Source organism: Trachinotus anak, unplaced genomic scaffold (assembly GCF_046630095.1).
Source record: "Trachinotus anak isolate AG129_WGS33_773 ecotype Australia unplaced genomic scaffold, CSIRO_AGI_Tana_v1 ptg000008l, whole genome shotgun sequence".
Classification (NCBI taxonomy): domain Eukaryota; kingdom Metazoa; phylum Chordata; class Actinopteri; order Carangiformes; family Carangidae; genus Trachinotus; species Trachinotus anak.
In genome coordinates, this window is record NW_027273859.1 from 15,377,872 (window position 1) to 15,403,898 (window position 26,027).

The 26,027-nt window shown below is 41.8% G+C and overlaps 3 protein-coding genes across 3 annotated transcripts; all 3 read right to left on the minus strand.

The window, feature by feature from the left end:
- Positions 1–1,712: 1,712 nt before the first annotated feature.
- LOC139624136 (eosinophil peroxidase-like) lies at positions 1,713–7,374 on the minus strand. Its single transcript, XM_071482981.1, has 15 exons — positions 7,288–7,374; positions 7,071–7,139; positions 6,664–6,751; positions 6,369–6,544; positions 6,143–6,275; positions 5,247–5,376; positions 4,786–4,992; positions 4,323–4,683; positions 3,879–4,039; positions 3,522–3,780; positions 3,261–3,431; positions 2,909–3,146; positions 2,599–2,795; positions 2,487–2,507; positions 1,713–2,366 (listed from the first exon to the last, which is right to left on the minus strand). Exons 2-15 carry the CDS (start codon positions 7,135–7,137, stop codon positions 1,954–1,956), a joined length of 2,622 nt encoding a protein of 873 aa, XP_071339082.1. The 5' UTR covers positions 7,138–7,139; positions 7,288–7,374; the 3' UTR covers positions 1,713–1,953.
- A 5,934-nt stretch (positions 7,375–13,308) lies between these two features.
- Positions 13,309–18,572, minus strand: LOC139624137 (eosinophil peroxidase-like). Its single transcript, XM_071482982.1, has 15 exons — positions 18,494–18,572; positions 18,205–18,273; positions 17,800–17,887; positions 17,505–17,680; positions 17,279–17,411; positions 16,919–17,048; positions 16,449–16,655; positions 15,986–16,346; positions 15,704–15,864; positions 15,345–15,603; positions 15,084–15,254; positions 14,732–14,969; positions 14,422–14,618; positions 14,310–14,330; positions 13,309–14,189 (listed from the first exon to the last, which is right to left on the minus strand). The coding sequence occupies exons 1-15, from the start codon at positions 18,513–18,515 to the stop codon at positions 13,777–13,779; spliced, it is 2,646 nt and encodes an 881-aa protein (XP_071339083.1). The 5' UTR covers positions 18,516–18,572; the 3' UTR covers positions 13,309–13,776.
- Positions 18,573–20,496: 1,924 nt separating this feature from the next.
- Positions 20,497–25,773, minus strand: LOC139624138 (eosinophil peroxidase-like). Its single transcript, XM_071482983.1, has 9 exons — positions 25,598–25,773; positions 24,806–24,935; positions 24,334–24,540; positions 23,871–24,231; positions 23,427–23,587; positions 23,070–23,328; positions 21,724–21,894; positions 21,355–21,592; positions 20,497–21,280 (listed from the first exon to the last, which is right to left on the minus strand). Exons 1-9 carry the CDS (start codon positions 25,756–25,758, stop codon positions 21,073–21,075), a joined length of 1,896 nt encoding a protein of 631 aa, XP_071339084.1. The 5' UTR covers positions 25,759–25,773; the 3' UTR covers positions 20,497–21,072.
- Between the last annotated feature and the right edge of the window lie 254 nt (positions 25,774–26,027).

Below are 26,027 nucleotides of genomic sequence, written 5' to 3' on the forward strand. Positions count from 1 at the left end.
CAGTCGTCTTTCTAATCAATTTAACCCGTTAAGACGGTCAGCCCGTGTGTTTTAGGGTGGGGGGGGGGGGGGGGGGGGCTGATCAGTGACTGCTAAACCAAACAATGGGGTATCGTGTGCCGCTCGTCCTCTCCAGCATTCCCCTGCTCCCATGGGACACCCAGAGCCACTCTCTGTGGATGGCACTGTGTCCACGGAGGTCAGGAGGGGCGTGGCTTCTGTGTGTGTGTGTGTGTGGGGGGGGGGGGGGGGGGGGGGGGGGGGGGGTGCTGGAGACACAGCAGCTGGTTCTCGTCCCTCCTCTCCACTGTGCAGAAAACAACAGAGCTAATGCAACCCACCATGTCTCCAATCGATCGCCTCATATTGCTCTCGGTTTTTGTTTACTTATATTTAGGCAAGGATGCAGATCCCCCAGGGGAGTGTCGGCGTCAGCAATTAAAGCAGAGTGACCACCTTTTGCCTCATTCCTTAATATCAAAAGCCATTATCTGCTAAGCGTTTAACAAGCATTTGGATTCAGAGGATACAAAACTACTATAGGCTTAAAATATCTATAGTCAAAAATTACCACAGAAAATCTTGTAAGGGTTACTGATGGAGTAAAACCATCACAGAAGTACTTCTGAATATCACAATATTACTAAAAGTCTTCATATTGCTGTCACAGCAGTGTCATAATGTGAGACATTTTTGGTTTTCTGGTGAATTGGTTGAATATGTTTTAACTTTAGCTTCGACTTTGAATTGCGCTCAACCTTTAACCTTCAAAGCAGCTATTCTGACTTAACACAACATAAGAAGCACATGTGCAGTTAAAGGCATTCATGATGTTTCAACTTTCAACTTAAAAGACACAAAAAATACTACAGCAAAGTGCTTAAATATCTTCTTCTTCTTACACATAACATACATACATACATTACAAACAATGAACTTTGAACTCTGTCCAAGTTAAACCCAAGCCAGTGAGGCAGCATGCACAATATCCTGAAACTGGCCCAAATCTCAATGAAATGCATCTATCATTAATTAATGTTGATTGATATATCTTTTCAATCAGTAGTGGTTTAGGGGGAAATACACTGAATTACCATATGCAAGGTATAATCTAAAGAAATATGTCCTCTGAACATCCTGTCTTGTAATTTAGCTCCAAGCAATCAATCTATTTTGATGATTTGCTTTGCTTTAGCAGAAAATATCACAAAGTCTGAGACTGCATGTGTTCAAAGCAAAGGTAAAAATGAGTGATTTTTATAATTGATACTAATATAGGCTATATAAACAAATCACCACCTCAACTTGAGAACCACCTATAAGTGCTCCATGCAGTGCAATAATTGAAATTCATCCAAACCCACAGGTTGTGCCTGTGCCTGCCTTCCTGTCCCTGAAAATTTGTATGTCAGTGCCATCTGCTGGTCTGCATTAGGACATTGTCAACTGGGTCTGCAAACAAATATGTTGTCCTCTGACGTATTGTTCTGTATCATCATGAATTTCACTCAGGGGCAGAAGTTAATCTCTATAAGAATCATTTATTTATGTCAATTTTAAAGTGACACAATGTCTTACACTTAAATTTGGGACAAACAAAAGTGTGTTCCAAAAGAACTGGCAAAAATTACAGCTGTTACACTTTCAGCTTATTTAAGCATTAACTGATTACATTCACTTTCCAGACATAGGCTGTATAAATTACTGTATAGTGCAACTTTCAGAAATAATTAAAAACAATTTTAAAAGATTCGAGAAAATGATTCATTCAACAACAAAAAAAAAAAAAAAGAATAGAGAAAATATCACATATCCAGTCAGGTAGTTGTTAGTTGATTTTCACATTCACAAAACAACATGTATATTAACCCCTAATGTGAAGACATTTGTGACTTCAGCAAACTCTCAGCATTGCAGGGAGTCATACATGGATCAGCAGCTGTATCAGGTTTCCTACTCAGTGAACAGCAGATGCCCAGAGAAGAAACTGTCACTGGTCAAACCATTGCTACCATGGTTGGCCACCAGCCAGACCTTGTCTCCCTTCAGAAGCTTAACGTACGTGTTGCCACTGGCTGTGATGTATCCGTTCTGCTTCGTGGTGAATGAGTGCACAATCAGCTTCCCGTTACGCAGCAGATCCACACTGGCATCGTTCTTGTTGATCGTACAGTGGAACTGGAACTCATAAACACCTGTGTGCTGACAAGTGAAAATGCCTGTCTTGATGTCATAGCTGTTCTGTCCATTGTAGATGACATCACGGAAGGCGATGGGCACGCCAGCTTTGGGGAAGTTGTTGCCCAGTCGCACAGAGAAGGCAACATTCGCCTCTGTTCCTCTTGGAGCAGGTGGCCTTTTGGGTCCTGTGTGGAAAAAGACATGAGTATAATTATACCTAGAGAACCTTTTCATTTTAAAGTAATACTTTTAGTAGATACATTTTACCCTTTATGGATAAATAGGACAGGAAGTGGTAGACTTACCTGGTGTTCCACTTGAGTCTCCTACAGAAAATTAAAGGGAGAAAAATTAGTATTTCCTCACAGGTCACTGTCAGTCAACTGTGTCAGAGCGCTTTTCACAACATCAACTCACCATCCCTCCATGGACTGAGGTCAAAGGCAGGGATGTCCTTACACTGGGTGTAACCAGACCCTCGGGGCCTGTACTGGAAGGGTCTTTCAGGTACCTCAGTGATGCCAGTGTTGTCGCAAATGATGCGGGCAAGAGATGTTTCCCTCAGGGACTCCCTCTGATCCTCAGTGAACACTCCCTCATTTTCCCACCAGAGCCTGAAATTGGACATTTTATTAACATATGAAGAGCCCGGATTAAAGGTGAACATAGAGGTGCAGCTAAAACAGCTATGTCCACATAATTCAGCAATGTCGGTTAAGTAATATACCTGTCTCCCTGGCGGATCCTCTGGAACTGAGTGGCAATCAGGCAGGCAAACAGGGGTCCCACTCTTCCTCCACGCACAAACGGCTCAGCCACTCCTCCCAGCCACACATCGATGTTGTCTGGTGTTCCGTAGAGATTCAGAAGGTTCCTGGCCAGTTCAGTGTTGTTCAAAACCTTCGCCAGCTCTGCCAGATTTCGTGGTTGTGACAGCCCACAGAACTGGCGCCATTTGTTGTAGCCTTAAAAAAGGACACGCAGGGTGAAAATGTTGTCATGTTTAGTGTCAGAGTTTAATCCATAATGCCTGAATTCTCGGCATAAAGGATACAAAACTATGAAGGCTAAATAAATACCAGGGAGTCCATGGTCTCTGCCTCGCTGCATGTTGAGAGCACCCAGATCCAGAGCCAATTCAGCGGAGAATTCAAAAAGCCTGTCCCTCAGCTCATCAGTCATCATGTGATCCTGTGTGTTCAGCTTGGCCTGACGGCCCACCAGCCCCCTGAGGACTGGATCCAGTCCACCTGAAGAGCACAACTGATCATTTAATTTTGATCTATTGTATTTATTCTCTCCATAAGGAAGGACTAAGAAGTTTAGGATCTTAGCCATACCTTCAAAAGTGATCCTCCATGGTGCGAAGAAGGCTCTGTGCAGCAGCGGGCTGGGGTATTTACGATGCTCCTGATATTTCTCATCAAGACGAAACATGAACGGCTGAACCATCAGGTGAGCAAATCGGTAGGCAGCTGTGGCAAACACATTGGAAATGCTGGGGTCCACGTCTTCATCATAACCTGGATAGGTGGACAGCTGCTTGGCAATGAAGTCTGGACCCACAATGTGGAGCAAGTAGTCTCTGAAGGTGAGAACCTGAAGAACACAAAAGAAAATGAGTTAACTGAACCACACAAGGGCACAGTCATGAATGAAAGATTTGTGCTCTTTATGCAGCCAAGCCTCTCTCGAACCTGGAAGTATCCTCCCATGATCTTGCGGGCCTCCTGGTAGAGTCTCTCTCCGCCCCAGTGAGGATTGAGTTTGGCTAGGGCACGTGCCAGACGGTTGTGCTCGCGCATCAACAGCGTGTGTAGAGAGGTCAGACCAATGTTCTCATTGGAGCGCTCATCACCTGGAAGATAAAGCAAAAGGCAGCTTTTCAAGTTGAAACAGACAAACAGACCCCCAAGAGAGAAAGAACTGCATAGTGAAAGCGACTCTTAAAAGGAACCAGTCTAAACAGCAATGGTGTCATTATTCTATAGCCATTACATTGCACATCAAAATTTAATTTATAATGATAATATGAAGCAAAAGAATTGTCTATTGCCTCTTTCGTAATTGTCACTGCAGTTAAAGGTTTTTTTTTACCTAACCTGTACCGGTGACATGTCAGTGCTTTTGTTGCCACTCACCAGCTAGAAAGCAGGGCACCTCCTCAGCATCATCATCCTTAGTTATGCGGGCTCGTGTGGCACACATGTTGGCACCCATGGTGGTGAAGGGCAGGAGCTCACGGCCATTGTCAGTGTACTGCGTGTTGACCCTTAATAGGCCCTCATCTGTGGTGAGGTTGCGGAGATAGCGAGCTTTGGCATCGTCTGAGCCGTACACCTGGCCTACATCAATGAAAGCTGTGAGAGAGTTCATCTGCTGACGGACAGTGCTTGCACCGAAGATGTGGCCAGTGTTGCCTGAACCGCAACCTGCTGTTGAGCGGAAGAAGGGTATGCACTCTTCTGACTTTTTGCCGAAGCGGGGGTCTGTCTTTGGAATCTGTTTAGATGAGAAGAAGCTGTTAGAATTCAGTATGTTTGTGTGTGTGTTTGTGCTTCAGGTGTATTCACGTCTTTTCCTGTGTAATGCAGTGACACTGACCTCAATGGGGAAGCAGGGCTCTGTGCGATCACAGCTCTTGTCACAGTCAATACCATTACTGAATGAACGGATGACAGGAGAGTGAGGAGTGAAGGTCAGGTCGTGGTCAGTCCACTGGCCGAAGATTGTCACCAGGTGAGTGTAGAGTGGGTCGCTCTCCACATCAGAGTTAGCTGTGCGCAGAATTTGGTTGGACACTTCCCTGACCTGGGGACAGGATGTAGACAATGAACATCTTGGTGAGAGTGATTTATACATCTGTCATTGTTTATCTCTCATTTGACAAGTGAGAAAATACCTTAAACATCAGTGCAGATGGGATTAAATGTTCAATTTATAACTCTTCTATATATTGTTCAGGACTATCTTCTTTTTACACCTTTCTTTCCTCTAACAATTATTCTCACACAGTTTGTACAGTACAATGCACTTTATATAGAATATACATATGAATACATTACCAGTGGAAGAAAATGTCCGTTGACTTTCAGCCTGTGGGTCCAGCCTTTAGGTAGAGAGATGCCATCCTCATACTCAGCAGGGAGCCAGCGGGTGAAAGGTACATTGGCGGATCCCCAGCGAGTGTTTTCTCTATAGGTGAGAGAAATAAATCCATCATTGTTCTGTTATCTGTTCTATTTTTGAGATGAGTTTGGTGGCACCTCACATTTATTGAATGACCTAAAATAAAAATAAAAAAAACACAGGGAAAAAGAAATATGTAGCCAAACTCAAAACCTGTTAGCTTTAGGTCCAGTTGGCCCCGTTTCTTTGTGTCTCTGCTGTTTTCCCCTTCCTTGTTTGTGTGTGTGTGTGTGTGTGTGTGTGTGTGTGTGTGTGTGTGTGTGTGTGTGTGTGTGTGTGTGTGTGTGTGTGTGTGTGTGTGTAGCTGGGCGTGGCTTCCAGTTGCAGCCACTAATCCTCCACCGCACCTGTCCTGCCACAGTATTTAACACCGGTTCATCTCACCACTCGTCCCCAGACCGTTCCGTCATAGGAGGTGGTTGGATTTCGCTCCGGTCAAACTTTTGCCTGATCGATGTTTTGTGTTTTATTTATTTACTTTTAAATTCTTTGTAACCTGACCTTTCTTTGTCCCTCAGATCCAGTCTCCAGTCCTCCTGTTACCAGCCACACTCTCCACTATAACTCCACTATAACGCCAGCAATCGTCCAGAACTGAAGTATTATTACTTATTATCATAAGAATGTATAACAATTTCCCTTTCATGTGCTTTGTGGGTCCAGATGATTTAAAAAAAAAAAAAAAAAAAAGAAAACCTTTCAAAACCAGAGACATCATAGTCCCCTATTTTCATTTATTGTCATTTTGAAATGAAAACGAAAGGTTCCTCACCTGTTGTTGCAGACGCTGCTCGCAGTGCGAAACCTGTCCAAATTGGGAGTCGTCTTGCAAGAAGGGACACGGTGTCGGGGAGAGCAGCCTGTCAGATCAGCGATGACCTGCAAATCCTCCTCAGAGATCAGATCTAATGAAACGAAGCACAGAAAAGGCACCTCAGCTGTAACCCACTTGCAGACATTTGCAGGCAAAGGTCAGAGAAAGTGTCAAGACTACACACCTGTGGCGTTGATGGAGCGTTTTGGACGTTTATTCAAAGATCTCTTCAACAGCTTCACAGCAATGTCCATATAGTCTGCAGAGCGAGCAGCAGTGCGGGTTGGCCCAGCGGGCTGTTTCAGCAGCCTCAGGACGTCTGAAGGATTCGCTGCATTCCTCTTCACACGGTCAATGCTCCTGTATTGTGAGGAGAGGTCAGATTTATCAATACCTTCAGTCATAATAGCTTCAGTTTCATTTGAATAGATCTATGTTGTTGTCCTTTTTTCACTTCCTGAAGAATTGGCTGCACTCACTCTTGTCTGGAATATTCATAGGCATTGTCCACCGTGGCCTTGGCTGCCATCACAGCATTTTCAATCACACTCCTGCTCAAACGTGATTCTGGAAACAAAAAAAAACGAACACAAAACATATTTTGTTTACTTATGGGTCACTCTTAATGCTGATGTTTTTGGTCAGTGCATTTCTGACACAATAATATTCAACTTTCGAACATATCACACAATTGGGCTACAGAATTTTACAGAATATTTATAGTAACATAAGAAACTGAGGAACCAAACATACATTTCTTTGAGATCGAATATTTAATACAATCACAAGAGGATAAATTGTGCTCGGATGGGATAAGTTTTATTCAATTACACAATGATTTAATTTAGGTTTGTGTCTCTTCTGAGATGACAGAGGTAGCACTCACCAGCATTCACCTGCCATTGCAAGCACAGGTAAAGTGCTGCAGCCAGCAAACACAGAAAGCGACTCATCTCTGTAAAATAGACAAATATTGTCCCTTCATTAAGGCAGCGGTCAAATAGTTCAAACAAATATAACTGTTAGAAATTATTATTAAAAATAATATTTCAAATAAACGAACTGTATGTTGTGTAAAAAGGAAGAGCATTTGTAAAAGTCACCTGTGTAAAAGCTGATGCCCGTGTCCTCTGATGTTCTGCAGTATCCAACTTGAACTTGTGTTGCTGTCAGGATCGGTGTTGCTCTGGTTTTTATAGCCAGTCAGGGCTTAATCTGATGTAACATCTGTTGTCAGGAATTTACTTCTCAGACAGTGAAATGTTTTTTTTTTTTTTTTTTTTCTTCCTAGTTCCTCCTCCGAAGCATCTCTGTCGCGAAACCTCTCACAAGCAGCCCTGCGGGCTAATTGCGGAAAAAGAGCCGTGACACTGAGGAATGAACACCCCCACTGACGGTCAACGTCACCAGATGCTTTTAACTTTTTATCGAGTTCATCCGTTGTTGTATATCAAAATTTAAAAAAAAAAAAAAAAAAAAAAAAAAAGGCCAGGCAGAGGAATAAGCGGTCGTGAAAGAATGTGACATGTTACATATTGAATGAGACTTTAATGAGACATTTGCTCAAATAGTGACGCGTTTTGTTTGTTGTTTCATTTTTCATGTTGGGTGCATCAAAGCTGCGGGGCAACGCCTCGCCTGAACAAGTGACTCAGAATAAGCCACACTGCCCTTTTACATGCCTGGGCAACAATTCATAAATAGACTAAATCTTTTGCGCAGGTTAAAGTGAAATACAGTTATCATCTGTCATTAACTCTATTTTTTTTTTTCCAGTTTTAGCATTTACTGCAGTTTTTGTTTGTTTGTTTTTGTAACTAAATTCGTCAGTTGTTCTTGTTCATTTACGCTTTTGCTTGATAAACGTAAGCCTTTAATGGCTGTGGTAATTATAATGTAGGCTAAGGGGAAATCTTTAGTTGAGCTCTGCAGAAGGTACACACACACACAAAAAAAAAAAAAAAAAAACCCCAAAAAAAACCACGGCTTAGCTATGTCAGATATCCACAGCTTCCTGGAGTGGGAACATTCGCCACATATTTTGACAAACAACACAATGGTCTGAGACATCATATTGCGTGACTTACGAAAAGGACCCAACTTCCTGGACTAACGTGAAAGAAATAGGCTGTAGGCTATTATATATAATCATGATAATAAAACAAGCAATATAGAGCAACAATGTTTTTCTGATTTTTAACTCACTCACAGAAAAGTTTGCATCGCTTACTGAACTCTAAACAAAATAAGGCAAAAGCACAAATGTCCATTCACATGATCAAGATGGCCCACGGCGAAACATAGAAGTTTCATAGGAGGCCTGTGTGTAACCAAATTAAGTTTCTGTAACTATGTTCAACTGGACAAAGATGTTTAAACAGCAAAAATCCGCGCTCTGCTGCTTTTCTATACAGCATTCAGGATTCCTCTGTTCCTGATCGAGAAACATTTCCATCCAGGCTGCTCGGGAATTACTGACAGCCGCAAGCCAACTTTGTGTCAAGCATCAAAGGGAATTTACAGAAAGCCACCTTTAATTTGAGTCATCTCATTAAAAATAATTAGTCTATCACTACTCAGTGGAAGCAAATGGGTTTTCCGGTGCCTCTGCCTTTCTTTTGTTTTTGTTTTTTTTTGTTTTGTTTTTGATATGACTCAATTTTTAGTTAATGTGCTCCACAATAATGTCATGATACTGGACATTCAATCTTATTGTCTCCGTGCGGATATGACACAGTGCCTTTGATCAGTTAGCTGGCTGGTCTGCATGCACTGAGCGGCCTTTTTGGCCCTCGTGAATCCTTGGCATCTCTAAGTGCGGTGAAGTCAGGAAACGTTTTGAAGTTGTGTCAAGATATCATTCTGCAATGCAGGGGCGCCGGCAGGATCAGGCTATATTTCACAGGACGCACAAATGGCTGCTCACAGGGCGAGTGGGCGAGCAAGAGAGAGAGACGGAGTCACATTTTTAGCACTGAAGCTGTGACAGAACGTCACAATAAACAAACAGGCCCGCAAACAACAGGCACATAAATAATAGGCTACAATATACTGTCATATACTATGTTGAATATCCTAGAGAAAAGCGGAGTAAAAGTCAGCATTAAGCAATCAAAGGACCCCCTCATTTAGCTAGATAAAACAAACAAAATCATAAAAAAATTATTCTCTGAGTCAGCAGCAAGTGATACACATCGTAAGATTCAGGAGGACCTACCCTTTCTGTCTGGTGCAATGTCAAGTCGCCATCATGCATGACCTTTGCTTAAGGACACAATATTTGACCAAAAAAAAAAAAAAAACGGACAAAGAAAAAAGCTTGTGTTTTGTTGAATAACTCCATGGTCAATCAGGGATTTTTTTTCCATGTGAAAAGTTTTATTTAGGTGTTTGAGGGCTCCATGTTAAGTTTTGTGCAAACAGACCTTTTTCCTTAGTGACATATAGGCTCAGTGTGTGCTCTTCCCTGTGACACCAGGAAGCGCACTTTAACAGAAGGACCTAACGCACCCACAATATATTAAGCGTCAGCATCTAACAGCAAAAATGCACAATTAGTCAACGATAATCACATGCCAACAATAATAAGTTATGGTATGATGTCTGTGGCTCTTAAGTTAAAGTAATCATTTACTTTTTCAAAAAGAAATGGGAAAAATTTCCAAAGTAGCAAGAAGAGGCTAACACAAATCTATTTGCAGTACATTCACTGATTTATCAATAACACTTACATTATACAATATTATGGAACAACAACTTATTGAAAATGGATAGCTTCATAAACAGACCCCAAGTGCAATGTGGATTAGATAATGTCCTGAGGAGTGTGGAGGGTAGTGGGGCAGATGAGGCGTCTTATCATGTAGGCCTGAGCTGAAAGCATATGTTTTTATAAAGTGTAATCCTCATTTCTTCAAATCCATCACTCAGTTTTGATCATTTCTTATATCAGTTCTATAGTTCAGTATTCTATATCAATCACTTAATGTGTTATAGCCTAACTTTACATTACTTTTATTCCTGTAAATGCATCGATGTCTTCCTCATATTCCTCCTCCGTGCACCAGATGTCTTGTTCTTCGTCGTCATCAAAAATCACTTCCAAAATCCGTTGCAAGTTTTATTTCTTCATTTTTACTGGAGCTATTCTGCGGCTGGGCGGCGCGCTCTCACAAAACCAGTAAGCCGTAAATCATCCTTGGTTGTCGTAAAGACACCATTCATTTGTATAGGAAAGCGGGGAATCTATGGTCAAGACGCATTTAAAGCTCTTCTACGTATGCTTGCATAGCATCGATGCAATCTTGGGTTTTCATGTGGTCTGTTATAAGATGTGGATGGGCTACAGCTTGATGGTTTCCTAAAAGATAAGGTCAACAAATAGATGATAGCTTCAAATTCTATGTCTTGCTGTTGTCCAAAAGGAGCGCCGAATCATCACTAACAGAAAACTGTATTTTCAAATAAAACTAGGCCTATTGGTTTATTTTTGTCAATGGCAAAAGAAAGACACCCAGAGATGTCACTTGGCACAATTGCAAGGGGGCCACTGGAATTTATTTTTTACTATTATGGAATAAAGGAGAATGATTAAATGGTCCTTTTCAATAATATGAATTCAAACACTGTAATAATCTTCCAGACAGTGATCGCTATATGAAGCAAAAACAGCCTATAATACTATACTTAAGACTCACTATATTCTGTGATTTGCATTCAATAATTTTACTTTGAGCTGTTGTTTATTTTACACTAGAGAATGTTTCAAGTTTTAGTGGTTGCCTCACTTTTTCACCTTTGAGATCCAAGTTGTGGAAAGCTGAGCATGAATTTACTCCATTGTGCTGGAAAACTGCTTGTATCCATGTTTTCTGTAAGGATGCAGTGCATAGAAAACTCACATCAACTCATCATTTTATTTTCTACACCTGCTGCATGGCCTACATCTTTATGTATACTACTGTAAATCCTGAACACACTGTAGTTTACAGACAACTATGTCTCACTGACTGAGGTCATGTGCTTCTAAGGTTTTAAAGAAAATACCATAAAGAAAGATTGCTTAAATTTGATCAAATTGTTGGTTTAAGTTTTAATACTTTTCAAAGAGATCAAATCAGTTGGCTACTTTCTAATCACAAGGAGGAAAAGTGCCTCAAACCAGAGCCTGCCTGACATGTATGCAAATTAAGTGCCTGCTTAGGTCCCCCTTGGCTACCAGAGGGCGCCAAAGTGCACTTAAAATGTCCCGTGGAAATGTCCCACAAAACAGCTTGAAACAGCTGGGCAGTTTGCATAAGTCCCCACCACCCCGTAATGTAAGTATTAACAATTTTAATGAGAGAATAAAGTGGAACAATGCTTCTGGTCATGAAAAGAGAGAACAGAAAAGAAAATAGACCAAGAGAGTGAATTGCAGGAACAACAAGAAGGCAAACTTGTTCTCTCCTCTCCAAGTTTAATGTCAGCAAATAACAGTAACATTATGCTGATGCATAGCTCACTATAGTCTGTCTGAGCAGTGCGCTTGGTCTGTATGTCATGTGACTTTGAGCCTGACAAAAGTGAGAGTGACATTAAGTAACAACTATTTATCACGTTTGAAAAAACAAACGGGCAACAGTTTATAAACTGCAGTTTGAGATAACGCGTGTGAACCTGCATTCATATGCACCTGCAGGAAATGAACAGTAACCTCTGTGGGGACTAGTCCAGACAATAGACTAGATAGCGCAGATAATTTTAAAACAAGAACATGATTATATACTAGATGCAAGATGAAAAGCAATGGATTGACACTGTTGATTAAATATTGAATTTAAAATATTGATTAGATGGGTTTTCTGGGCAATATGGATGCATATTTACAGGTCAGTTGGAGGGCCCCTTAGCAAAATTTTTCTTAGGGCCCCAGGGAGGTAAGGACTAGCCCTAGCTCAGATGCTATGTAACATATGAGGACCTATGAGGGGGAAAGTTTTTTTTTCTCCCTTAGTCCTTTCCAGTTCCAGTTGTTTTTGTTTACTGTTTGCTGAGGAAGAGTCATTGCATGCCAACCAGCTGGGGGTCCAACAAACTGGACTGACATTTTCCAACTGGCTTTAACTAGAAAAAAACAGCTCTGAAGAGTCCTTGTATAAGCAAAGTGAGAGCTGCATCCACATTCACAGCATAAAGTCAAACACATTTTCAGTGAATGTTGGACTCCGCCACGGTTGCCCCTTGTCTGCAATCCTGATTTTGATATTCATGGACAGGATCTCAAGGTACAGCCAGGGCGAGGAGCGGGTTTGCTTTGGAAACCTCAGAATTGCATCTTTACTATTTGCAGATGATGTGGTTTTGTTGTTGGCTTCATCAGAATATGACCTCCAGTGCTCACTGGGATGGTTTGCAGCTGAATGTGAAGTGGCCGAGATGAGAATCAGCACCTCCAAGTCTGAAGCCCTGGTTCTCAGCCGGAAAACAGTGGACTGCTCCCTCCAGGTTGGGGGTGAGGTACTGTCCCAAGTGAAGGAGTTCAAGCATTTTGGGGTCTTGTTCATGAGTGAGGGTAAGATGGAGCGGCGGATCGACAGACGGAATGCTGACGCAGCTTCAGCAGTAATACGGTCCGCAACTGCACCAGACCGTTGCGGTGAAGAAGGACCTGAGCCTCAAGGCTCTTGATTTACCAGTCAGACTTCATTCCAACCCTCACCTATGGTCATGGGCTCTGAGTATTGACCGAAAGAATGAGATCACAGATACTGTGGCTGAAATGGGTTTCCTCCGTAGGGTGACTGGGCTCAGCTGTAGAGATAGGGTGAGAAGTTCTGACATCCAGAGGGAGTTTGGAGCACAGTCTCCAGTCTTCACATCGAAAGGAGCCAGCTGAGGTGGTTCAGGCATCTGGTAAGGATGGCTCCTGGGCACCTTCCTTTGGAGGTTTTCTGGGAATGTCCAACTGGGAGGAGGCCCCGGGGGTTGTTGTCTTTGTTCTATTTTCAGTTAAATATGGGTTTACATGATTTGCAAATCATCGCATTGTTTTTAAATTTTACACAGTGTCCCAACTTTTTTGGAAATGGGGTTATATAATAAAGGCATGAAAAGCCCGAAAAAATAATCATCATGAATTTCACTCAGAGGCAGAATCCTTTATTAATGTCCAACTTGAAGTGACACAATGTCTTACACCTAAATTTGGGACAAACAAAAGTGTGTTCCAAAAAATCTGTTAGAATTTAGAGCTTACAATTTAAACTTATTTAAGCATTAAATGATTATATTAATTCAGGATTACATACACTTTTAAAAGTAAGAATTTTTTTTTAAATACAAAAAATATCACATACTGTATCGAGTCAGGTAGTGCTGATTTTGATTGTTTACATTCACAAAACAACATGTATATCCTGATGTTACTTCTACATTACGAGTGTGGGCATCAGTGCATCATGAAAATTTTATTTAATATAAAGCTTTTAAAGAGTCAAATAATGCCATGGGTTTTGAAAAACTGCTTTTCTATTAGCAAGGTTGACTGCAATGTCAATTTTAACCAGTTATTTTGTCTTCAATTGCTTTAGAGCACAGTACCCTCAGGTTTCCTACTCAGTGAACAACAGATGTCCTGAGAAGAAACTGTCACTGGTCAAACCATTGCTACTATGGTTGGCCATCAGCCAGAGCTTATCTCCCTTGTGAATCTTAATGTACGTGTGGCCACTGGCTGTGATGGATCCGTTCTGCTTCGTGGTGAATGAGTGCACAATTAGCTCTCCATTACGCAGCAGATCCACACTGGCATCGTTCTTGTTGATCGTACAGTGGAACTGGAACTCATAAACACCTGTGTGCTGACAAGTGAAAATGCCTGTCTTGATGTCATAGCTGTTCTGTCCATTGTAGATGACATCACGGAAGGCGATGGGCACGCCAGCTTTGGGGAAGTTGTTGCCCAGTCGCACAGAGAAGGCAACATTCGCCTCTGTTCCTCTTGGAGCAGGTGGCCTTTTGGGTCCTGTGTGGAAAAAGACATGAGTATAATTATACCTAGAGAACCTTTTCATTTTAAAGTAATACTTTTAGTAGATACATTTTACCCTTTATGGATAAATAGGACAGGAAGTGGTAGACTTACCTGGTGTTCCACTTGAGTCTCCTACAGAAAATTAAAGGGAGAAAAATTAGTATTTCCTCACAGGTCACTGTCAGTCAACTGTGTCAGAGCACTTTTCACAACATCAACTCACCATCCCTCCATGGACTGAGGTCAAAGGCAGGGATGTCCTTACACTGGGTGTAACCAGACCCTCGGGGCCTGTACTGGAAGGGTCTTTCAGGTACCTCAGTGATGCCAGTGTTGTCGCAAATGATGCGGGCAAGAGATGTTTCCCCCAGGGACTCCCTCTGATCCTCAGTGAACACTCCCTCATTTTCCCACCAGAGCCTGAAATTGGACATTTTATTAACATATGAAGAGCCCGGATTAAAGGTGAACATAGAGGTGCAGCTAAAACAGCTATGTCCACATAATTCAGCAATGTCGGTTAAGTAATATACCTGTCTCCCTGGCGGATCCTCTGGAACTGAGTGGCAATCAGGCAGGCAAACAGGGGTCCCACTCTTCCTCCACGCACAAACGGCTCAGCCACTCCTCCCAGCCACACATCGATGTTGTCTGGTGTTCCGTAGAGATTCAGAAGGTTCCTGGCCAGTTCAGTGTTGTTCAAAACCTTCGCCAGCTCTGCCAGATTTTGTGGTTGTGACAGCCCACAGAACTGGCGCCATTTGTTGTAGCCTTAAAAAAGGACACGCAGGGTGAAAATGTTGTCATGTTTAGTGTCAGAGTTTAATCCATAATGCCTGAATTCTCGGCATAAAGGATACAAAACTATGAAGGCTAAATAAATACCAGGGAGTCCATGGTCTCTGCCTCGCTGCATATTGAGAGCACCCAGATCCAGAGCCAATTCAGCGGAGAATTCAAAAAGCCTGTCCCTCAGCTCATCAGTCATCATGTGATCCTGTGTGTTCAGCTTGGCCTGACGGCCCACCAGCCCCCTGAGGATTGGATCCAGTCCACCTGAAGAGCACAACTGATCATTTAATTTTGATCTATTGTATTTATTCTCTCCATAAGGAAGGACTAAGAAGTTTAGGATCTTAGCCATACCTTCAAAGATGATCCTCCATGGTGCGAAGAAGGCTTTGTGCAGCAGCGGGCTGGGGTATTTACGATGCTCCTGATATTTCTCATCAAGACGAAACATGAACGGCTGAACCATCAGGTGAGCAAATCGGTAGGCAGCTGTGGCAAACACATTGGAAATGCTGGGGTCCACGTCTTCATCATAACCTGGATAGGTGGACAGCTGCTTGGCAATGAAGTCTGGACCCACAATGTGGAGCAAGTAGTCTCTGAAGGTGAGAACCTGAAGAACACAAAAGAAAATGAGTTAACTGAACCACACAAGGGCACAGTCATGAATGAAAGATTTTTATGCTCTTTATGCAGCCAAGCCTCTCTCTAACCTGGAAGTATCCTCCCATGATCTTGCGGGCCTCCTGGTAGAGTCTCTCTCCGCCCCAGTGAGGATTGAGTTTGGCCAGAGCACGTGCCAGACGGTTGTGCTCGCGCATCAACAGTGTGTGTAGAGAGGTCAGACCAATGTTCTCATTAGACCGCTCATCACCTGGAAGATAAAGCAAAAGGCAGCTTTTAATAATAGCAATTAAAGGTTATTTTACCTACAACAACTGTGTGGTAAATGCTTCCACTGCAATTTGTACTTAAATGCTTTTGTTGCCACTCACCAGCTAGAAAGCAGGGCACCTCCTCAGCATTAACATCATTAGTCATGCGGGCTCGTGTGGCACACATGTTGGCACCCATGGTGGTGAAGGGCAGGAGCTCACGGCCATTGTCAGTGTACTGCGTGTTGACCCTCAATAGGCCCTCATCTGTGGTGAGGTTGCGGAGATAGTGAGCTTTGGCATCATCTGAGCCGTACACCTGGCCTACATCAATGAAAGCTGTGAGAGAGTTCATCTGCTGACGGACAGTGCTTGCACCGAAGATGTGGCCAGTGTTGCCTGAACCGCAACCTGCTGTTGAGCGGAAGAAGGGTATGCACTCTTCTGACTTTTTGCCGAAGCGGGGGTCTTTCTTTGGAATCTGTTTAGATGAGAAGAAGTTGTTAGAATTCAGTATGTTTGTGTGTGTGTTTGTGCTTCAGGTGTATTCATGTCTTTTCCTGTGTAATGCAGTGACACTGACCTCAATGGGGAAGCAGGGCTCTGTGCGATCACAGCTCTTGTCACAGTCAATACCATTACTGAATGAGCGGATGACAGGAGAGTGAGGAGTGAAGGTCAGGTCGTGGTCAGTCCACTGGCCGAAGATTGTCACTAGGTGAGTGTAGAGTGGGTCGCTCTCCACATCAGAGTTAGCTGTGCGCAGAATTTGGTTGGACACTTCCCTGACCTGGGGACAGGATGTAGACAATGAACATCTTGGTGAGAGTGATTTATACATCTGTCATTGTTTATCTCTCATTTGACAGGTGAAAAATAAAAAAAAATACCTTAAGCATAAGTCCAGATGGGATTAAATGTTCAATTTTTAACTCTTCTATATATTGTTCAGGACTATCTTCTTTTTACACCTTTCTTTCCTCTAAAAATTATTCTCACACAGTTTGTATAGTACAATGCACTTTATATAGAATATACATATGAATACATTACCAGTGGAAGAAAATGTTTGTTAACTTTCAGCCTGTGGGTCCAGCCTTTAGGTAGAGAGATGCCATCCTCATACTCAGCAGGGAGCCAGCGGGTGAAAGGTACATTGGCGGATCCCCAGCGAGTGTTTTCTCTATAGGTGAGAGAAATAAATCCATCATTGTTCTCTGTTATCTTTTCTGTTTTTAGTAAACGTTTTGTGGTACTTCACATTTTTTTAATGTTTTCACCTGAGAAAACATAGGGAAAAAGTAACATGGGGAAGCAGGGCTCTGTGCAATCAAAACCAGGAACATCATAGTTCGTATCATTTACCTTTTTTCATTTATTGTCATTTTGAAATGAAAACAAAAGGTTTCTCACCTGTTGTTGCAGACGCTGCTCGCAGTGCGAAACCTGTCCAAATTGGGAGTCGTCTTGCAAGAAGGGACACGGTGTCGGGGAGAGCAGCCTGTCAGATCAGCAACGACCTGCAAATCCTCCTCAGAGATCAGATCTAATGAAAAGCAGCACAGAAAAGGCACCTCAGCTGTAACCCACTTGCAGACTTTTGCAGGCAAAGGTCAGAGAATGTGTCAAGACTACACACCTGTGGCATTGATGGAGCGTTTTGGACGTTTATTCAAAGATCTCTTCAACAGCTTCACAGCAATGTCCATATAGTCTGCAGAACGAGCAGCAGTGCGGGTTGGCCCAGCGGGCTGTTTCAGCAGCCTCAGGACGTCTGAAGGATTCGCTGCATTCCTCTTCACACGGTCAATGCTCCTGTATTGTGAGGAGAGGTCAGATTTATCAATACCTTCAGTCATAATAGCTTCAGTTTCATTTGAATAGATCTATGTTGTTGTCCTTTTTTCACTTCCTGAAGAATTGGCTGCACTCACTCTTGTCTGGAATATTCATAGGCATTGTCCACCGTGGCCTTGGCTGCCATCACAGCATTTTCAATCACACTCCTGCTCAAACGTGATTCTGGAAACAAAAAAACGAACACAAAACATATTTTGTTTACTTATGGGTCACTCTTAATGCTGATGTTTTTGGTCAGTGCATTTCTGACACAATAATATTCAACTTTCGAACATATCACACAATTGGGCTACAGAATTTTACAGAATATTTATAGTAACATAAGAAACTGAGGAACCAAACATACATTTCTTTGAGATCGAATATTTAATACAATCATAAGAGGATAAATTGTGCTCGGATGGGATAAGTTTTATTCAATTACACAATGATTTAATTTAGGTTTGTGTCTCTTCTGAGATGACAGAGGTAGCACTCACCAGCATTCACCTGCCATTGCAAGCACAGGTAAAGTGCTGCAGCCAGCAAACACAGAAAACGACTCATGTCTGCAAAACAGACAAATATTTTGTGGTCATTAAGGCAGCGGTCAAACAGTACAAACATCTAATAATAATAATAGTAATCTAATATTTCAAAATTTACCTTATAATAATTACTTGAAAAATATTATGGAAAAACACATATTCCAATCAAATATATTATTAATGATTATAGCATATTAACTGTGTATATTGTGTAAAAATAAAAAGCATTTGTAAAAGTCACCTGTGTAAAAGCTGAAGCTCATGTCCTCTTATGTTCTGCAGTATCCAACTTGAACTTGCAGCTGCTGTCAGGATCAGTGTTGCTCTGGTTTTTATAGACAGGCAGTGCATCATTAGATGTGAAACCTGTTGTCGAGAATGTTAATTACAGTAACACAGAGCTATGGCAGTGAAGAATTGACAACCCCACTGACAGCCAACATCTCCTGATGCTTTTGTCTTTTTATCAGTGGATATACATTTAGAAAAATTCCAGACAAAAGAACAAGCTGTCAGGAATAATGCAACATACAAAGATCATGTCAGCTGCAACAAAGCTGTAGGTCAACGTTTCACCTGATACAAAACAAAAATGTCAGCAATGTCACATATGTCAGATTTCCACAATTTAACGTAGTGGAAACTTTTGCCACATTTTCTGATAAAGCACATAATGGTCTGAGACATCATATTGAGTGGCTAATGAAAACAAACCAAGGTCCTGGACCAATGTAAAAAACAATAGGCTGTAGGGTAGACCAATTTCTCTATGTAACTACATATCATATTCAACAAAAAAGTAGCCTTTGCAAGATAGCCTACAGCTTTGTGCTTTTCTGTGCCAAAAGCAAAATAATGTAATTAAATATGTAATTTCATTTGCTGATGTTCCATGTAGGAGTGTGTGTAACATTGAAATTATGAAATTATGTGAAATTTTAAGTATTAATCCATATTTTCTACAGTTCTGTGCGTTTACTGGGACACTTGAGTAGAAGTAAGCCATTGAATCACCTACACTAATGATTTCCCTGCTATAATACGTCAAAACGTCTGTTGTGAAAAGGCCTATTTAATATGGTCTTAAAAACAACCACAGCAGATCCATCAAGCTGTGTGCACATGCCTTTTTTGCTTGAGAACAAACTCTGATCTACACAGAGATTTCTACACATTAAAATCTGGGGAGGTTCCATCTTACATTAATAATATATTATTGTTATTTATTTGTGGGCCTCCTTGCTTCCTGATCTATTTCGTCCTCGTTCAAGAAACTTTTCCATTCAGGTCAAATGGGTTTAACAGTAATTAGTAGCAAGCCAACTTTGTACTAAGCACCAGGGTGTTTTACAGAACCCCACCTTTAACTTGAGTCATCATAATTAAACTAATTAGTTTAGGCCATGCAATGGAAATGCTTGGGCTTACCAATGCCTTTTGTCTTTATCATGAATATGGTTTCATTTTTAGTTTACATGTTCTACAATAATGTCACGAAGTGGGACATTTAATCTCATTGTCTTTATGTAGATATTACAAAATACCTTCAATCTGTTACAGAGATCCAATATGTGAATATCCGTATTTCCAAGCTATGCAGGAAATTGAGCGGCCTTTTTGGCCATTGTGAATCCTTCTCCATGTGTAAGTGCAGTGAAGTCAGGAACCGTTTCTAGTTTGTGAAAAAAGCTAATTCTGTTACAATGTCAATCTACAGTATAAATGGTAAAGAAAGAAATAGTTTATTTGGTAGGCAGGTATGTTGATATGTGTTTGTTATACGATGTGGATGGGCTATAGCTTGATGGTTTAGTAGATAATAGCTACAAACTGTACTGCTGTTGTCTTAAAGACTCCCTATTGTAAGATCACAGTCCATAATTTGCATAAACTGCTGTTTATTTTACACTTACACTCATCATTTAATTGCATGCCAACCATCTGGGCATTCAAGACACTGGACTGACATTTTGACAACTTCTTTTAACTAAGAAAAACACAGCTCTTCAAGTGAAATACTTCATATATACTGTAGCATATCAAACATGCCCTTTACACATAATATGAAGTTCCAAGGTTGCACAGATAACATTTGGAGGAGCTCAAGCTCTGAAAGAACAAGGACAAATAAATTAAGCGAGAGATCAACTTATTTTGATTTGACGGTTGCTGAAACCATTAGATGCATACATAAGATGATGATTATGTACATTTCTTTTAATGTCAATATTGTCTCCACCAAGCCACCATGTGGATTTATGTATTTTCTCCTGCTTTCAGTGTTGCACAGTACAACACCAGAGATCTTCCAAATGTTGTTCTAAGAATGAAATACTGGGCCATAGCTATTCATGAGGAACGCTTATTATACTACTTTTAAAGAGATATAAATCTTATATGTAAATTCTTAGAGAGAGGAAATCTTTAATCCACACATTGTTTTATTTATTAATGTTTGAAAAATGCATGTCTTTTAATGTCCATTATATAGAAATTATCAGATGGTTCACATTTACTTGAGAGTCATGAAAATAACATTTTAAGGGACCTGAGAAAATAGCACTCATAGCAATCACATGTTTTTTCAGCAGTTAATAAAGATGTGTGACATAGGAATTGCCTTTTCATTTAAACAAGAAATGTAGGTAAACAGCATAAGGAAAATTATTTAGTTCGACACAACAAAGAAAGCAAATATTCGAAATCAAATTGTAGCTCTGTGTCAGTAATATTTTGAGGACATGATAGCATGAAGAACAATGATCTCCTCCTGAGATGCCCTCAGAGCTGCCTTTAGTCAGACTATTGCAGCAAGGATTTCTACCTAATATTCTCCCTCCATGGACTGAGGTCAAAGGCAGGAATGTTCCTGCATTTAGTGAAACGGGACCCTCTGAGCTTATATTGGAAGGGCTTCTCTGGTACTTCAGTGATACCAGTGTTGTCACAGATGATGCGGGCAAGTGACGTCTGCTTCAGGGACTCTCCCTGAGTCTCAGTGAAGACACCCTCGTTCTCCCACCAATGTCTGAAATTGACAGTTTGTTAAAACTGTGGCTAATATCATTAATGTAACTTCATGTCTGCTTCCTGTCTGCTTACCTGTCACCCTGGCGGATCCTCTGGAACTGAGTGGCAATCAGGCAGGCTAACAGGGGCCCCACTCTTCCTCCATGGACAAACGGCTCAGCCACTCCTCCCAGCCACACATCGATGTTGTCAGGTTTGCCATAGAGCTTAAGAAGGCTCCTGGCCAGTTTCTTATTTTTCAGCACTTTTTCCAGTTGTTTCTGATTTCGTGGTTGTGACAGGCCACAGAACTTGCGCCATTTATTGTAACCTAAAAAGGAGCTCACAGTGTGAAAATAGAAAAGTGTGTATGTTCTTTTAAACCTTCAAAGACTCAGATGCAGAGAACATCCTACAGATACAAGTCAGAAAACACAGAGAAAGATTGAACCAGAGTAATACCAGGGAGTCCATGGTCTCGCCCTCTCTGCATGTTGAGAGAGGCCAGATCCAGAGCCAACTCAGTGGAGAATTTAAAAAGCCTGTCCCTCAGCTCATCAGTCATCATGTGATCCTGTGTGTTCAGCTTGGCCTGGCGGCCCACCAGCCCCCTGAGGATTGGATCCAGTCCACCTGAGGAGGCCAAGAGGTAGAAACAATTTAAGTTTAAGGCTATTTTGAAATTTAGTTTAGCTACATTTTTTTATATCAATATTGAATCTACTTATGAGCCTCCGTTGTATTGAAGCAATGAAAGTGTTGCTGAAACCCACTGAGAATAATGCCTCCACTTTCACAGCTCAGTGTAGTATTTAGCTGCTTTGTATTTATTTATTTATTTATTTTTTGGTTTAATAATCCATCCAGTTTTGTACCAATGGTTCATTGTAAGTAAGGATTTATCTGCTTACATTGTACGTTTAAGAATGCAGGTTGTATATAGTATCCAGCATGATGGGGTTACACTTCAGCGGACTTTACATCAATATTGCTGCAATAAAGCTTCTAGCTGTCATCCGTAGCACTGACTGCTGTGAAGCCCTCTTAAAAGATTATACACTATTTTACATGGGCTGTGTTCACTTCACAATCAATGTGCTCCATGCTTTTGTTACCTAATACTGAAAATAACTTCTTCCCAGATTAACCTTCACCTTTCTTTCAGTGATTAATAATTTTCAACATTTTCCCACTGAGAGACTAATTGGGCACTGAATTCCTGAAAGTCAGGATCCAGGAGTACTTGGATAGTACTGGATCAGTACTAATACTTATCATAGCTTGTAGCAGTTGCAGCTGACTGTTCAGGAGTCTTTTTGTCAACTGAAGTCGTACAGCAGTTCATACAAGACTGATTTAATATGATTACGGAAACAAGTAAAACATATTGGCCGTACTGTGAGAAAGTACACTATGTTGTTTAAGACTATGACAATATCCAGTCTTACATAACATCCTTATGCAATGTCTTTACATTGTTCTCAGCAATGACATATGAGTATGACAGGAGTATAATACGGTTGACAGGGTGTGATATGTGATTTTTACTAATATGCAGTTACAACCTTTGTAATGTTCTATATGTTCAAGTGTTCTGGTATGCTATAGGTCTTATACACGTGAGGCTGAGTGTGTTGGCTATATGAGTCTCAGGTGTTATTATCAGTACAAGGGTTTGTTCTCTTGAATGCTTCACTTTTGTTCATTAGAAATCCCCGCTGTCACTCTACCTGTGTGGGTGAACATTCCACATTCCCACTCATTTGTGTGTTTATTATTGAAGATGGTTATGCAATTTCCAAAACAACCTTCAAAGATGATCCTCCATGGTGCGAAGAAGGCTCTGTGCAGCAGCGGGCTGGGGTATTCACGGTGCTCCTGATATTTCTCATCAAGACGAAACATGAACGGCTGAACCATCAGGTGAGCAAATCGGTAGGCAGCTGTGGCAAACACATTGGAAATGCTGGGGTCCACGTCTTCATCATAACCTGGATAGGTGGACAGCTGCTTGGCAATGAAGTCTGGACCCACAATGTGGAGCAAGTAGTCTCTGAAGGTGAGAACCTGAAGAACACAAAAGAAAATGAGTTAACTGAACCACACAAGGGCACAGTCATGAATGAAAGATTTGTGCTCTTTATGCAGCCAAGCCTCTCTCGAACCTGGAAGTATCCTCCCATGATCTTGCGGGCCTCCTGGTAGAGTCTCTCTCCGCCCCAGTGAGGATTGAGTTTGGCCAGAGCACGTGCCAGACGGTTGTGCTCGCGCATCAACAGTGTGTGTAGAGAGGTCAGACCAATGTTCTCATTGGAGCGCTCATCACCTGGAAGATAAAGCAAAAGGCAGCTTTTCAAGTTGAAACAGACAAACAGACCCCCAAGAGAGAAAGAACTGCATAGTGAAAGCGACTCATAAAAGGAACCAGTCTAAACAGCAATGGTGTCATTATTCTATAGCCATTACATTGCACATCAAAATTGAATTTATAATGATAATATGAAGCAAAAGAATTGTCTATTGCCTCTTTCGTAATTGTCACTGCAGTTAAAGGTTTTTTTTTACCTAACCTGTACCGATGACATGTCAGTGCTTTTGTTGCCACTCACCAGCTAGAAAGCAGGGCACCTCCTCAGCATTAACATCATTAGTAATGCGGGCTCGTGTGGCACACATGTTGGCACCCATGGTGGTGAAGGGCAGGAGCTCACGGCCATTGTCAGTGTACTGCGTGTTGACCCTCAATAGGCCCTCATCTGTGGTGAGGTTGCGGAGATAGCGAGCTTTGGCATCATCTGAGCCGTACACCTGGCCTACATCAATGAAAGCTGTGAGAGAGTTCATCTGCTGACGGACAGTGCTTGCACCGAAGATGTGGCCAGTGTTGCCTGAACCGCAACCTGCTGTTGAGCGGAAGAAGGGTATGCACTCTTCTGACTTTTTGCCAAAGCGGGGGTCTGTCTTTGGAATCTGTTTAGATGAGAAGAAGCTGTTAGAATTCAGTATGTTTGTGTGTGTGTTTGTGCTTCAGGTGTATTCACGTCTTTTCCTGTGTAATGCAGTGACACTGACCTCAATGGGGAAGCAGGGCTCTGTGCGATCACAGCTCTTGTCACAGTCAATACCATTACTGAATGAGCGGATGACAGGAGAGTGAGGAGTGAAGGTCAGGTCGTGGTCAGTCCACTGGCCGAAGATTGTCACCAGGTGAGTGTAGAGTGGGTCACTCTCCACATCAGAGTTAGCTGTGCGCAGAATTTGGTTGGACACTTCCCTGACCTGGGGACAGGATGTAGACAATGAACATCTTGGTGAGAGTGATTTATACATCTATCATTGTTTATCTCTCATTTGACAGGTGAGAAAATACCTTAAGCATCAGTGCAGATGGGATTAAATGTTCAATTTATAACTCTTCTATATATTCTTCAGTACTATCGTCTTTTTACACCTTTACACCTTGTCTTTCCTCTAACAATTATTCTCACACAGTTTGTACAATACAATGCTCATTGTATAGAATATATATATATAATTACACTACCAATGGAAGAAATCGTCTGTTGACTTTTAGCTTAGGGTCCCAGCCTTTAGGTAGAGAGATGCCATCCTGGTACTCCGCAGGAAGCCAGCGGGTGAAAGGTGTGTTGGCAGATCCCCAGCGAGTGTTTTGTCTAAGGGAAAAAAAATGTCTTGTGTTGTTCCTGGGTGTATCATGAACAACATGTACCAATGTTTGCATTCCAACTATTCACACCCTGGCTCAAGGTTCGGACAAAGAAGGAGGGAGAACACGCATGCTTAAAAAGCAAATAACAAAATTAATTTTTGTAAAGTAACCTAGTAACATAACTAAACCTAAACAGGACATGCTGAATCAGTAAAATCAGTAGTGTATGGGAATGCATGGATGAATGAAAGTGCTGAGTGCTAAAATTAACCAAACAAATGAAACAACCAAAGAAGGGATGTAGCTGGTGAGAGAGAGAGACAGACTGAGCAGGCAGCTTTTAAAGGGTTGCCCAGCCCACAGCCCAGGTGAACCACTTCTGGCTGATGACCACTCTGCTTGGTTGCTTCCTGAAATGAGGAAGAGAGAAAGGGCAAGCAACAGTCCAGACGGAGCAAAAGAGGAGTGGTAGTCACAATCTGTATTCGCGAAATTAAATGAAGAAAAAGACAGGACTGGGGCGAAAATCATTTGCAAGATCCAAATTAGCCCGAGGGGCAAAAATTAAGCAGTCCATTAGCTGTGGACTGTGTCTGTGGCTTGTTCTTTTCCTTGTTCTTCCCTTAATTTTAAAGTTTCTACTTCTGCTACGAGCAGTTGCCTCACCTGTTGTTGCAGACGCTGCTTGCAGTGCGAAACTTGTCTAAATTGGGAGTCGTCTTGCAAGAAGGGACACGATGTCGAGGAGAGCAGCCTGTCAGATCAGCGATGAACTGCAGATCCTCCTCAGAGATCAGATCTAATTTACAGAAGTAAAGGATAGACATCTTAGCTGACTAACTTAGTAACTTGAAGCCACCTGTATAAAAATAAAAAAAAACCCACAGTATTTTGGATACACACCTGTGGCATTGATGGAGCGTTTTGGACGTCTATCCAGAGACCTCTTTATCAGCTTCACAGCAATATCCATATAGTCTGCAGCACGAGCAGCAGTGCGGGTTGGCCCAGCGGGCTGTTTCAGCAGCCTCAGGACGTCTGAAGGATTCGCTGCATTCCTCCTCACACGGTCAATGCTCCTGTATTGTGAGGAGAG

What these genes read in the sequence shown, in the direction of transcription:
- LOC139624136 (XM_071482981.1), bottom strand. Translation starts at nt 7,137, where the DNA reads ATGAGTCGCTTTCTGTGTTTGCTGGCTGCAGCACTTTACCTGTGCTTG. An exon ending in AGCAGCGTCTGCAACAACAG is followed by an intron (nt 5,377 to 6,142) that starts GTGAGGAACCTT and finishes TCTCACCTATAG; the next exon opens with AGAAAACACTCGCTGGGGAT. An exon ending in ACGGACATTTTCTTCCACTG is followed by an intron (nt 4,993 to 5,246) that starts GTAATGTATTCA and finishes TCCTGTCCCCAG; the next exon opens with GTCAGGGAAGTGTCCAACCA.
- LOC139624137 (XM_071482982.1), bottom strand. Translation starts at nt 18,515, where the DNA reads ATGAGCTTCAGCTTTTACACAG. An exon ending in GAGCTTCAGCTTTTACACAG is followed by an intron (nt 18,274 to 18,493) that starts GTGACTTTTACA and finishes TCTGTTTTGCAG; the next exon opens with ACATGAGTCGTTTTCTGTGT. An exon ending in GGTGCCCTGCTTTCTAGCTG is followed by an intron (nt 15,865 to 15,985) that starts GTGAGTGGCAAC and finishes TTTATCTTCCAG; the next exon opens with GTGATGAGCGGTCTAATGAG.
- LOC139624138 (XM_071482983.1), bottom strand. Translation starts at nt 25,758, where the DNA reads ATGTCTATCCTTTACTTCTGTAAATTAGATCTGATCTCTGAGGAGGAT. An exon ending in GGTGCCCTGCTTTCTAGCTG is followed by an intron (nt 23,588 to 23,870) that starts GTGAGTGGCAAC and finishes TTTATCTTCCAG; the next exon opens with GTGATGAGCGCTCCAATGAG. An exon ending in GCGAGACCATGGACTCCCTG is followed by an intron (nt 21,593 to 21,723) that starts GTATTACTCTGG and finishes GCTCCTTTTTAG; the next exon opens with GTTACAATAAATGGCGCAAG.